The sequence below is a fragment of the Pyrus communis genome, chromosome 6 (genome assembly GCF_963583255.1).
Source record: "Pyrus communis chromosome 6, drPyrComm1.1, whole genome shotgun sequence".
Lineage (NCBI taxonomy): Eukaryota > Viridiplantae > Streptophyta > Magnoliopsida > Rosales > Rosaceae > Pyrus > Pyrus communis.
This window is the reverse complement of record NC_084808.1, coordinates 2,994,541-3,008,882: the sequence shown is the minus strand read 5'-3', so window position 1 is coordinate 3,008,882 and position 14,342 is coordinate 2,994,541. Positions and strand designations below refer to the sequence as shown.

At 36.9% G+C, this 14,342-nt stretch overlaps 1 protein-coding gene and 1 long non-coding RNA gene across 2 annotated transcripts; one reads left to right on the top strand and one right to left on the bottom strand.

The window, feature by feature from the left end:
• Nucleotides 1-5,592: 5,592 nt before the first annotated feature.
• LOC137736461 (uncharacterized) lies at nucleotides 5,593-7,197 on the bottom strand. Its single transcript, XR_011068750.1, has 3 exons — nucleotides 7,146-7,197; nucleotides 6,876-6,948; nucleotides 5,593-5,677 (listed from the first exon to the last, which is right to left on the bottom strand). It is a non-coding gene; the product is annotated as an uncharacterized lncRNA (long non-coding RNA).
• Nucleotides 7,198-7,373: 176 nt separating this feature from the next.
• On the top strand, nucleotides 7,374-9,274 carry LOC137736481 (uncharacterized). Its single transcript, XM_068475745.1, has 2 exons — nucleotides 7,374-8,584; nucleotides 8,905-9,274. Exons 1-2 carry the CDS (start codon nucleotides 7,480-7,482, stop codon nucleotides 8,940-8,942), a joined length of 1,143 nt encoding a protein of 380 aa, XP_068331846.1. The 5' UTR covers nucleotides 7,374-7,479; the 3' UTR covers nucleotides 8,943-9,274.
• The last annotated feature ends 5,068 nt before the right edge of the window (nucleotides 9,275-14,342 follow it).

Below are 14,342 nucleotides of genomic sequence, written 5' to 3'. Positions count from 1 at the left end.
ACTCATGCTTGTATGCACTCAAAAACAAAACCTTACCCATGAAATTCAAGGCCTAGTGAGTGTGGTGAACCAAGACTCAACTCAAGAACAAAGTGAGTTGAGAAATATTATACCTTTGTTGATTCCTCTATGCATAAGCGAAGGCTAATCACCCAAGAGATAGGGCCTTCATTCCTTACTTCTTAGCTCCATGGATTTCTTGGATGAGGATGGTAGAATGGATTCTCCAAGTTCCCAAAATAGAGAACCTCTAAGTCTCCACACCAAGGAGAGCATTGATGAAGAGATGAGTGGCCTAGAGGAAGTAAGTTTGCTAGCTAATTTCCTCTAGGGTGGCCGGCCTCTTAGAGAGAAAAGAGAGCTTTGTGTTCTCATCTTTTCTCCAAAAGAAACCTTAATGATGAAATGTTATAAAGTTCTTTATATAGTCCCTTCAATTAAGTGACAAAAGAACCAAAACCCTTCATCCTATAATGTGGCCGGCCTAAGGATTCATTAGACTTTCAAGCCCTTTGTGTTTTCAAGTTGTCATACAACTTGAGTTATTGGGCTTAACATTCAAATCCCATTGGGCCTTACGGCCCAAAACTAACCCGAGGTCTATAACGAACTTATTCATTTGATTAATTAATCATAAATAATTAAACCATTTAATTATCCTTACTCATCTCTATTGTTTCTGCAATCTCTACCTTACACAGTGTACGATCCATTTAGGTTTCTTTTAGTGAGGTAGTGGACGATTAGAACTCTTTAAATCGATTATGAATTGAAACATACTTTCAATTCTTCCTTTAGTGATTATACACCTTTAAGGCTTCCACAAACCATGAGTGACACATAGCAGTATACTATGGCTACCCAAGCTAATCAGAAAAGGTGGAGAACCCATTCAGTTTAGGATTACAATGCAATACGATCTTTCTCTAATACAATACTCTTGACCACATTGTTTGGTTTAATAGTTTATTCATTTCTACTATCCAATGTGATTCATTTACTTATATGATTACCTTGAATGTGATTTGGAATGGCTTCCTAAATCTCATTCATACTCTAGCCAGAGATTCTTAATCATATCATAGAGTATTCTCCGTCAAACAGTTTGAAGGTTAGAGATCCCTTACTACACATTCACTTGCCTTCATGGCTAAGTGGCTTAACCCAGCTATGCCGTGGACACCTTCTAACGGAGTGACTTTGACATAGTCAAAGATCAAGGATCTAATCACAAGACAACTATGATGCCTCAGGTCAAATGACTACTTTACATTATCCCAACTATGAGTTCTCATGTGACAAGAGTATGAGAACTCTTTGTTGATCGCATTCAGTTGACTCATTCTCTTTTGAGAACCTACATGCTTGTCTTGGTGTCAGTCACACTAATGACTCGAGACCAGTCACTCTCCCTAAAAGAAGACGTAGCACGTACTAATCTTAACGAACTGTCAATGAACAATCGGCAATCCTATGATCAGGAATGTTTAGGATATGTATACGAAAGAGAATGGTCTCATGTTCTAACTTCTTTAGATCACATTCTCCCAATTACATATTCCTTAGACTTATTGTTTAAGCATAGAACATTTATATGAGACGGCTTTATACAATAATCTTTGCCCTTTATACAATAATCTTCGTAAAGTATCATCATATGATTGGCTTTAGGGCACATTTCCAACAATCGGTATTAAAAAATTAAAAATAATAATAATAAAAAAATCTTTGCTATTCCCCTTGCTCTTCTGCTATTCCCCGATCCTTCATACTCATTCTTCAGCACACCCAACTTACCTCCTCCCTCTCCTCCACCCTCTTCACCTCCCTTCCCTTCTCTTTCTCAGAGAGACAAACTTCCAGTTCTTTCTCCTTCTCTCTCTCAGATTTGGGTTTTCTAAGGTTTCTTAGAATTGAGAATTAGGGATTTGAATTTATAAAGTGGTGCTCCCTAGCTTCTGCTCTCCTTGCTCTTCTGCTATGTGTCTTGAGCGTGGAAGCCTCGGCCCACGAGTATGCGCAGAGAGATTCGCCACCAAAGGCAGCGCATTTGTCATCCAATGAGACAATGAGGGAATTTGCGTTTTGAGTGCAGAAGCCTCGATCCACGAGTACACCGTGGAGAGATTTGCCATCAAAGGCAGCGACTTCGTCGTCCACAGCGGCAGCAACGGAATTTGGAGATTTACAAGGGTCAGAATAATAGGGGTTGGGTGTGGCGATGGATGGTGGGGGTTGGGTGCGTTGAAGAAGGTGGAGTGAAAGGGGTCGAGGAAGAGAAAAGCAAAGGAAAGGAAAAAGTTTTTATTTTTTTTAATACTCACATAGGTCCATTTTGACATGTGGCACCTAGTCATTGTCCACGTGGGCACCATATCATCAGTTAATAGAGGTTTTGACAAAAAACTTAATGAATGTATGAAAGTGTCCCAGAATTGTGACTTCAGAAACCAAACTGGGATGAAAAAAACTTCATGTATGATACGTTGAAAATCAAGAAATTTCAAGGTAGTATACTAAAATTAACCCATAAATCTATATAGCCCCATATAGAGCCCAAAAGAAATAGCCCCTCATTGGGAGAAATACTTTTATAAATCCCAAAAGATTATTCGGAGCTCTAAAATGGGCTATATCCATCACTTTTCCAGTCCCATATAAAACTCCTCACTGGGGATGCTCTAAGGTTACTTACAATTGTTTGTTATTTTACAAATAGTCGAGTTAGTGCATCCCCTCCTATCATGGATGTGAGTAAATTTGGTTCTAATAGTCTTTCACAAATTTAGTAGACTTTTACTGACTATTATGAACTTCATAAATTATATAGACTTTTAATGGTATACTTATGTGGAAAAGAAAAGAGTTGAGACTTTTGTAGAATTCTAAAAGGTTCAATGCTAGAATTGTTTACAATTTTATCACATGCATGTATATTCATGTTCCTTATACTTTGGAAATTCTATAAATGCTCTTACAAGGGTCCATGCTTTATAAAGTCTAAAGAGTCAAAGTTAAGCAGTTTTAGAGTGATCTGGTATATTACTTTGGTCTCAAGTTTTTTGCAGGTGAAGAAGCATGGGTGAGGATCATAAGGCGGTGGTGGCTATAATTGGAATGGAATGCGTGTATGCAGCACTTGCTCTTTTCACCAGAGCTGTTTTGATACAAGGAACGAGCCCCAGGGTATCTCTCTCTATCTCTCTCTCATAAGAATTTTTTACTGGAGAAATCCATGTAGGACTTCGTTGGGACTAAAGGGATTTTCTTTAATGTTTCTGTCCTCTCTAATAGGGTATAGCACCGTATATGCTTTATATAATATGTTTTAGTTGCTTGTTGTAGTTATATATTATAAAGGATTTGATGATCTGAAACACATTTTGTGTAATGATTTTTCATTTGCAGAGTAACTGCCAATCAGAATGCTTATTTTGAGGCCTGTATTTATCCTCTTAAACAATAGCAAATGCAATGGCTAATCTGGTCCCTGCAATCACCATTGTATTTGCCACAGTAGTAGGGTAAGTGCCACTAGTACAAAAACATGTTTGCACGATGGCAATTTGGGCGACACAGCAAATTTTGTTGCGCAAAGTATATTTGAGCAACGTTTTGTGCGTCGCGCAAGATTTTGGCACCAAATTAAGAATGCTTTACTGTTTTTTCCCAACTTTGCACGACGTAGGTGAACCCTGCGTCCCACAAAATTGTTTTGAAATTTTGGTATTCTTCCATTTTTTTATATATGATTTTATTGAAATTTTGGTTAATATTACCCAATATATTGAAAATTTTGATCTTTTTTGCTTGTTTGTGAATGACTAATTACCTGTTGGGATTAAAATATGTGAAAATTAAATCCATGATTAATGTAGTGATAGATGTGTTCATTCTTTGTTCTATGAAAATTGGGGCTTGTCAAGTGTTTCAATTTCTTAATGTGAAAAACTTTGTACAATGCGTATCCCATCAAAACGATAGATTCCCTAAAACTTAGATTTTATTTATACTTTCATCAAGTATAACATGAGATTTTGTGGTATCCACTCATGTAAATATTTTAAATTGATGATCAAATTAGTTCGTTGTATTCATATGGAGTCAAGGAGTGTAGCTGTAAACAATCATCAAAATCAGAGTTAAAATAACCGTTAAATCGTGATTATTCGTTTATAACCGTCGAAACGTTTTGTCCTGTTACTTGATCTCTGAATGTTTGTTTTTTAGAATTTTTGGCATATGCGATCTGGAAATATATACAAACAAGTTTGACGATTGAATCATTGAAACTAATTTCGTAAAATTCATTTCCTATCAAGTTCAATGGTATATATATTTACTAAGTATATTTTAATTTATTTATTTTGTACTCATAAGCAAAAGGGGAAAAAAATAAATAAATAAAAAAATTTGCGCGACGTAGGTACGCATGCATCACGCAAAGCTGTTTTGCGCAACATAGCTGTACCTCGTCGTGCAAAGCTATTTTGCTTGCATTGCCTTTTTCTTTTGTGGTATCCACTTCTGTAAATGCTTTAAACTGACGATCGAATTAGTTCATTGTATTCATATAGGGTTAAATAGTGTAACCGTAAAAAAATCATTAAAATCGGAGTTAAAATAACCGTTAAATTGTGATTTTTGGTTTATAGCCATCAAAAATGTTTGTCCCTTTACTTGATATCTTAATGTTTGTTCTTTGCAATTTTTGGCGTATGCGATCTTGAAGCATGTACAAACAAGTTTGACGGTTGGATTGTTGAAACTAGCTTTGTACAATGCGCATCCCATCAAAACAATAGACACACTAATATTTAGAGTTTACTAGATAGAGATACCCGCTCGTTGCTGCGTGACTATGTTTGAAAGATTGCCAAAGTTAAATCTAGTATAACCAGAAAACATCTAAGCTTTGAGCAATAGATAAATTTGAATTAATGAATGCATCTCTAAGTTTCTAGAAGAGTTTAAGTTGAGACTAATAGAGCCATAACATAGGTTTCAAAGTGGAGGATAACATTGATCAATCTAAACAGATTGACATCAAGAGAGTAAACAATTTCTTTTGTTTGTTGCTAGTTTACAAAGCTTTGTTTGAAAAGATTGAAAGTAAGTGGTTTTCGGCATTGAAATCCCACAAAATGAGTATATCAAAGAAGCAATTTTTTTCGTTGTAGAACATCGCTGAAGCATGCAGTGAGATCATGTTGCTGGGGACAAAAAGGAATTTATATAAATAATAAAAAAACTATGTAATTGTGGATGGTAAATCGTGTGATCTAATGGTTAAAAACTATGTGAGCTGCTTAGATATCAAGAAATAAGAAGCATATGGAAAGTGAGGACTTACTTGAGTTGGGAGTTTGGATAATGTTTTTAAGTGCCGTAAAAGTTTTGTTGGCTTGAGTTGGTTGAAATGAGATGTTTCTTTTCTGCACAAATGAGTTTCAGATGCATGTTAAGACTATTAAGCTAATTTAGATTTACAATATTTGAGTTGGAAAATAAGAAACAGAAACATATATTTGTTTGTCTAGGTGAAGAAATTGAAACAAAAATTGAACAATGGGAGTGTAATAGAGAAGATACTTTTTGTGATACCTCCAGTGATATCTGCAATGTTTTGGTGTTTCTGAACCATCCTTTTATATTGAAAGCCTTCATCTTGGAGGATCTAAAATAACCAAAATCCAACAGAATAGAAGGTTATACTGGCAGTAACAGTTTGTCTTAATGTGCTTGTTGCAGTGGTTGAGGAAAGAGAGGTGAATATCATACCAATTTGATATCTGATCTTCATTAAAAATTTGAACAAAATGAAGACCAGCTTGGACAAGTTGTTCTTGAAATCAAGACCAGCTTTGATATCTGAGATATAGAGATAATTAAACACAGAAGATATATTGGTTATAATGTATAAAAATTAAATAAGATAAGCCAGAAAATATTGTTCAAGATGGGGATAGTTAAATTTCAAGAGATATTAACACTTACTGTGGAATTGCATGAAAAAACTTTTATTGCACACTTGGCCCCAAATACGGATGCATCATCGTGAGATGCTATTGCAAACACAGTGTTGCAGTCCCTCCATTTGTTTTTAAAACAGGTATGCCAAGACGTTGAAGTAGTTGCTAAAAAACCAAGTTTAGTATGAACACATGTTGGAAAAAAATTGATTAATGTATGTATAAATATGGGTACTTAGTGAATTAATAAATTATGAGCAAATGAAACGTTTTCAATTAGGTGTGAACAAATCGCTTGTACGAAATGCTAGAACAGTACTAAAAAACACAAATCATAACTTTTAAACTCATAATAAAATGATACATGTTTTATACTGTTGAATGAACTAAATCATATTTGATTAATCTAAACAGACAAAGAATTTGAAGCTTATCAAAGAATAAAAAGAATAGGGAAATGGAAGCGTAAGCAAATAATACAGCATTAAAACAATGCTTCAAAAAGAACTACAAATGCAAATTGAACACAATAACTATTACATTGTATGCCTTACGGACAATTGTAAGGTAAGTGAGGAAAGATAATCTAACCTTATCGTTCTCAAATAAATGGTACTCATTATCGAAGAACTTGAATACACATTTCTTTCTTCCACATTGTCCAAACCCCTTTTACACAAAACAAAAGAAATCAAATACAGATTCAGTTGTTTTGAGTTCAAATTAAAAAAAAAATGCTAATCAACAACCAGTTAATACTGAGTAATCACTGAAATTAAATTACTTCATAATGAAGGGAGAGAGGGGGTACGGATGATGCAGAAAAATGGAATTACTGAAATATAAACCTAAATCCCAGAAATGAAGAAAAATAGAAACTTTATATTGAAATTGAAGCTTTACCTGCAGATCAGCAACAACAAACGGAATCCTACGACAAGTACCTCAAGAGTGAGCAAGAGCTGAGCAAAAGAAACTGAATAGAGATTTAACCGTTCAGAGTCCAAATTTGAGAAAACAAATGCTAACCAACAACCAACTGATACTGGGTAATCATTGAAATTAAAGTCCAGAACAACTTGAAAATTTTTTGAGATCAAATTTACAGCTAAATGAACAATCAATTTATTGAATTATGTATTGTTACTGTTCAAGCGTGAGAAAATGATATACCTTGCAAGTGCTGAAATGATTGTTTCTTGGCATGTTCACTCTGGTAAATAATGTTAGCGTGAGTCACACGGTATTAGGTTTCCTTTAGGAATGTAAAGTTTGTTTCCTTATGTAATTAGGATTGTGTAACTAGGGTTGTATATATATCCCTGTTTTTAATGAGAATAATAACAAGAATTATTCCTGCCGTATATTCTCTACTTGGTATTTAGAGCCTGGTACCGTAACCCTAGTAGGAAAACATCTCATCGTGCTGTTGCTGCTGTGATTCGCAGGGACTGTGCACTTTCTATCCTTGTTGTATTAGTGCTGCTGCGCGTTGAAATAAAGAAATATGGTGAACGTAGAAGATGGGGGCTCGAGGCAGAAACCGGGACTCGGTGGAGGTCTTACCAATAATTCCGCTCCTCTGAACTCGGTGATAATCCAGAATGATGCCTCGGCAGTGCCGAGTGCAGTGAAGCTTAATGGATCGAACTACCGGCTTTGGTCCAAAGTATTGGAGATGCATATTGCAGGACGTGGTAAGAAGGGGTTTGTGTCGGGGAGCATCAAGGAACCAGGTGAAGACAGTATCGAGTTTGAGACATGGGAGACTGGGAATGCTATTGTGAAAGGATGGCTGATTAACTCCATGGAGCCGGCTATCATGAGTTTTTTTATTCACCTTCGTACTGCCAAAGAAGTATGGGAGGAGGTTGCTCGAACATACTACGATGGTTCTGATATCTCTCAAATCTATGAGTTGAAGGTTAAGTCGTTTCGACTTCGTCAGGAAGGACGTCCAGTTGGGGTGTACTACGCTGATCTAAAATCTGTGTGGCAAGAGTTGAATCAACGAAGGCCGATTAAGATGGAGTGTGCTCATGATTTGAAGACGCTGCGAGATGAGGTCCAGTTGGACCGTGTGTATGCCTTCCTGGCAGGTTTGGATGATGTTTTTGATAAGGTTCGTAGTGACATCTTACGAATTCAGCCTCTTCCGTCTGTTGAGGAGGTGTTCTCTATGGTAAGGCGTGAAGCTCAACGTCACGCAACTATGATGGGTGGAAGTAATGTTGGCAGCCAAGGAGGAGGATCTGCAGCTGCTATGGTGTCACGGTTTCCTGCCAATTCCCCTTCCGGGAGTGTGTCGAACTCATCTTTGAAGTCTCGTCCATTTAACCGGGAAAACAAAGATAATTTAAAATGTACCTTTTGCGGTCAAACCCGCCATACCGAAGATACATGCTTTGCAAAGCATGGAGTACCCGAGTGGTTTCCGGAGTTGAAGAAACGGTTGCGGGAAAAAGAGCGTGGGAATAATAGTTCTCCTAGTGGACGGGCAGCCTTTGCTGCTACCACACCGAGCAGTATCACAGGAGCCGAGGTGCAATCTGGTGAGCCAAGTCAGTCATTATTGACTCGTACGACTGTTGGTGAACCATCTTCAAATACAGGTACTGCAGGACGTGTTCTCTTAGCCTCCGACACTGCTCATCATACAGGTTGGATTCTAGACTCTGGTGCAACGGATCATATGAGCTATGATAAAAATTTGTTTCAGTATATGACCAAGCCCCGTAGAACATGTGTGGAGACGGCTAATGGTACTACTGCTTCGGTTAATGGAGCAGGCACCGTGTGTCTTACACCATCTCTCTCTTTGCATCACTGTTTATTTGTTCCATCTTTATCTCATCACCTACTCTCTATTCCGCAAGTCACGGAACAGTTGGACTGTGTTGTATAAATATATTCATTTTTTTGTCTGCTTCAGGATATTCAGACCAAGGAGATCATTGGGCGTGGCACTAAGAGAGAGGGGTTGTATTATGTGGATGATGTCGTTCCAGGAAGAGCTGCTGCGGTTCGAACATCTACTACTCGTGCATTAAAGGACGTCTGGATGATGCATCGCCGTTTAGGCCATGCTTCTTTTGGTTATTTACGGCGCTTGTTGCCTAGTTTATTTCATGGAATAAATGAATCAGACTTACATTGTGAAGTATGTATTCTTGCTAAGAGCCATCGTGTTTCGTTTCCTTCAAGTATGAATAAAAGTGCATTTCCGTTTGATCTTGTGCATTCTGATGTTTGGGGTCCCTCCCCTGTAAGTGTGGCTTCTGGCATTAAATGGTTTGTCACATTTGTTGATGATTGCACCCGTATGACCTGGTTATATGTGATTAAACATAAGAGTGATGTTGCTCTGGTGTTTCAGTCTTTCTATCAGATGATCAAGACACAATATTCCTCGAGTATTAAAGTTCTCCGCTCTGATAATGGAGGTGAATATATTAATTCTGAGTTGTCTTAATTTCTTTGTACTCATGGGATTCTCCATGAAACGACGTGTCCTCACACTCCTCAACAAAATGGGGTTGCCGAGAGGAAAAACCGTCATATCTTGGAAACTGCTCGGGCATTGATCCTTGGTGCATCTGTACCTCAGCGTTTTTGGCCGGAAGCGGTCACTTATGCTATCTATCTCATCAACCGTATGCCATCCCGTGTTGTGGGATTTCAAACCCCACTTCAGATGCTCAGTAAACATGTCCCCGTGGTGTCCACCAACACTCTCACGCCTCGTGTGTTTGGTTGCGTGGTGTATGTTCATATTCACAAAATACATCGTAGTAAGCTTGATCCATGTGCTCTTCGGTGTGTCTTTGTGGGTTTTTCTCCTCACCAAAAGGGCTATCAATGTTACCATCCTGGAACCCGCCATATGTATGTGACTATGGATGTTACCTTTTCTGAATCCGAGTATTTTTATTCCTCTTCACCGTCCCCTTCAGATCACCAGGGGGAGAGTGAGACTGTGGGTGATCTGGGTTGGTTGGAGTGTGATTTAGGGGGAGTTATAAGTGGTCACCCCGACTCTCATGATGTAGGAGAGGGGGACATGCCACAAGCCGTGATTGCCGAAAGAAATGAAATCAGTACTGCTGCACTACAACAGGTTGTTGCCGAAGTGAACACCCAGGCAGTTATTGCCGAAGGAGACAATCAGGAATGGCTAGATTGTGCCGAGACCAGGATTGAACACGAACAGCTCAAGGTTACCGATCCCAGTGGTGAAGTTAGTAGCAGTGTACCCTCTCTCTCTAGCTCCACAATGCCGTCCAATGTATCTTCTCTGAATATGCCTGAGGTAAGTACACTAGATGATTATACAACTAATTCAAATAATATTGTTAGTACATATGAGTTGCCACCAAGACAAAATCGAGGTGTGCCACCTAACAGGTTTTCTCCGGAAGGAAAAGTGAGGTATCCAATAGCCCACTACGTATCCTGTAAGAATCTTGCACCTGAACGCAAGGCTCTGGTGAATAACATAGAGTCCATTAAAGTTCCAACTCAAGTGGAGGAAGCTCTGAAAGATCCAAGGTGGGTGAGAGCAATGGATGAAGAAATGATGGCTTTACAGAAAAATAAAACCTGGGAAGTAGTGAAGCTTCCTAATGGGAAGAAGCCGGTTGGATGCCGCTGGGTGTTTACAATCAAATACAAGGCTGACGGGTCCATAGACAGATACAAAGCAAGGTTGGTAGCAAAAGGGTATACTCAGACACATGGTGTAGACTATCAGGAGACATTCTCTCCGGTAGCCAAGATGAATACGGTACGTTTACTTATCTGTTTAGCTGCAAACCTTGAATGGCCCTTAAAACAGTTCGATGTGAAGAATGCCTTCCTTCATGGGAATTTGGAGGAAGAAGTCTATATGGTTTTTCCGCCTGGATATGATGCAGGTGGGAACACAGGGGTTTGTCGATTGCATAGGTCACTTTATGGACTTAAGCAGTCTCCTCGTGCGTGGTTTGACAGGTTCACGCAAGCCATGAAGAAGAATGGATATCATCAGTGTCATTCTGATCATACGCTATTTGTGAAGCGTAGATTGAATAAAGTAACTGCTTTGATTATCTATGTAGATGACATGATTATTACAGGGGATGACTCTGATGAAATATCAAGGTTGCAAATAAACCTTGCGGCAGAATTCGAAATGAAGAACTTGGGAGACTTAAAATATTTTCTGGGAGTTGAAGTTGCCCGCTCATCCAAAGGTATCTTCTTGTCTCAGCGTAAATATGTATTGGATTTGTTGAAGGAAACTGGTATGCTAGGGTGTAAACCGGTAGACACCCCTATTGTTGAGAAGCATCATCTGGGCATATATCCAGATCAGGTACCGGTGGATAAGGGCAGATATCAGAGACTTGTAGGAAGACTAATTTATTTGGCTCATACTCGTCCAGATATTGCTTATGCCGTAAGTGTTGTGAGTCAGTTCATGCACTCACCAAGTACGGATCACATGGCCGCAGTCATGCATATCTTAGCATATTTGAAGTCTGCACCGGGAAAATGAGTATTATATGGGAGACACGGACATCTGAGAATTGAAGGATTTACTGATGCAGATTGGGCTGGTGATATAACTGATAGGCGATCAACATCGGGATATTTTACTTTTGTTGGAGGGAATTTAGTTACATGGCGTAGTAAAAAGCAGAAAGTAGTCTCACGATCATCAGCTGAAGCCGAGTACAGAGGTATGGCACACGGGATGTGTGAGATCCTGTGGTTGCGGAAGCTTCTTTGGGAGCTTGGACTCAAGACAAAGGAGGTTATGAGATTATATTGTGATAACAAGTCCGCAAGAGATATAGCAGACAACCCAGTGCAACATGATAGGACTAAGCACGTGGAAGTTGACAGACATTTTATCAAGGAGAAACTCGAAAGGAAAATGGTTTCTCTCCCGTGTGTAACGTCCGAGGAGCAACTTGCAGATGTTCTTACTCATGCAGTATGTAGTCGAAAGTTTAATGACTCACTCATCAAGTTGGGCATGTGTGATATCTATGCACCAACTTGAGGGGGAGTGTTAGCGTGAGTCACACGGTATTAGGTTTCCTTTAGGAATGTAAAGTTTGTTTCCTTATGTAATTAGGATTGTGTAACTAGGGTTGTATATATATCCCTGTTTTTAATGAGAATAATAACAAGAATTATTCCTGCCGTATATTTTCTACTAATAATATCCATGAGCATATGTCTATTTCATCACTTGCCTACACTTAACTATATGAAAATAGGGAAAATTTGATATCAGAACGCGATACACTATTAGTAGAAAATTAGTATAATAATTTTTGGTATACCTGTAGCCAGCCTTTTTTGATGAAGTTTAGCTGTGACTCAGTTTGCCATTTGATATTCCCTAGCTTCTAAAGCTTAAAAAACAACATCAACAGTATAGATAACTTAAAAAAGCTGAATAAAAAACAGTAGAAACTGAAGGAGAAAATTGTACATGCATAAAATAGACTGCATTAAGCATAAACCCATGAGCACAAAGTAGACAATTGATTTTGAGATTAATCAGGTATATCAAAATTAGCAACTAAGAAAGACCTTATAGTAGAAAGTTTTACTTATGTGGAGAGTTTGTATCTGTTGCAAGTTTGCAAGTATTTTTTCCTGGGGCTGCAGTGAATGGAAAGGAAAAAAAAAATTAGACTTCAAGATAAACTATTTTATGAATATTGCAGATTATCATGAAGAATATGTATTTTGAAATTATAAATAGGATTTATACTCCAAAAAAGTAGATGCCGAAAATTGGAAAAAAAAATTGACTTTTTATTCCCAGTTAGTCCTCTTCTAGTCTTGAGAATGCAACATACAATTGATCATGAAAACAACAATGATCGAACAAACAGTTCTAGAAATGTGTACAATGACGTTTAAGTTGCAAGTCAAACAGGAAAAATGTTGTAACCAGTGTATAACTCAAAATTATTCCTAGGATCAACAAATTGATAATCAAAGAATAAAACTTATATAAATTTAGAGGAAAATTAAAATGTGTGAATTAACATTAACACGAAATTAAATGTAAAGCAATAAACCGTGAATATAACAGAATTATCATTTTTTTTTCAAATAAACTTGGATTGATTTCTGTTAATAGTATTAAATAAAATTAGTAATTTGAGACTTTGTATGTAAACAAATGAATTATACTTAAGTTGACCAATCTTATTTAAGTGAATTAAAAGAATGATCAAAATGAAAGTCACATGTTTGTCGTACGACACAAATCATGTTTCTCGTTTTGTCTTTGCAAAGTATGAAGTGTCGATTTTGAATATAGCAAATACACAATATTATATATTTTGGTGTACATAAAGTATAAGAATTCAGCAACAGAATCAAGCTTAAATTTTACAAAAGAATGAATTATGGATTGAAATCAAATTATGAACATGGGGATATCTCAGGCTATGCAATGTATTAAACATGTGAGAGAGTAGAATAGGCAACAGAGCCTAGAGATATATGTTGACTTTTAAAGTTATGTATAATATTTGATTATTAAATGAATGCCGAATGATATTATAGTTTTTAGTCTTTAGTATAACTAAAATAACACAGTTATTTCATTATTAAATAGGATTGATATGTGTCATCAGGATTAAGAAAATCAATGATTCAAGAATTTGCAAGAAATTATCAAATTGAACTGAAACTTATCAATTTCTAATCTAAGTAACAAAATAAAACAGTTAGAATCAAGTTAACCTCTGTTTGCTATATGAAGGAAACTGCAACTCCCTTTTGCCTTTGTGGATAACATATTGTTTACTCTGTATACACACACAAAAACACACTGTAAATGTTGATGTACACCAGAAAAAGTATATACAAAGAGTATTACGTAAGTATTTCCACATAAAGTACTCATTATTTAATAATAGTATGATGCTTAAACTTTAAAAAAGAAAGAACCATAAATTGTAATCAATTGTAATTTTTTAGAACAACCAAGTGGAAATTTTTTTTTGAGGAATGAGTTGTAGAAATTGTTGAAGGAGAGAAATACAGCAGAATTTTTTTCTATTGTACCTAATAACTATATAAATTTATAAAAGTATACATATATGATTTCAATTGTATATAACAAATACAAAAAAATTTAGCCATTCATTAACAAAGCTAGCAACTTGATTCTAAATTTTGGAGCACGTCTTTAAACACTATATTTGTAGTATAGTTATTTGCACGATTTTCTCCATTTCCTATCAAAATTTTGAGGCCTTCTCTTGATGTGACTCTAGACAATGTAACATACAATTGACCATGGGTGAAAACAGATTCAGGAAGACATAATCCAACTTGTTTCAAAGATTGTCCTTG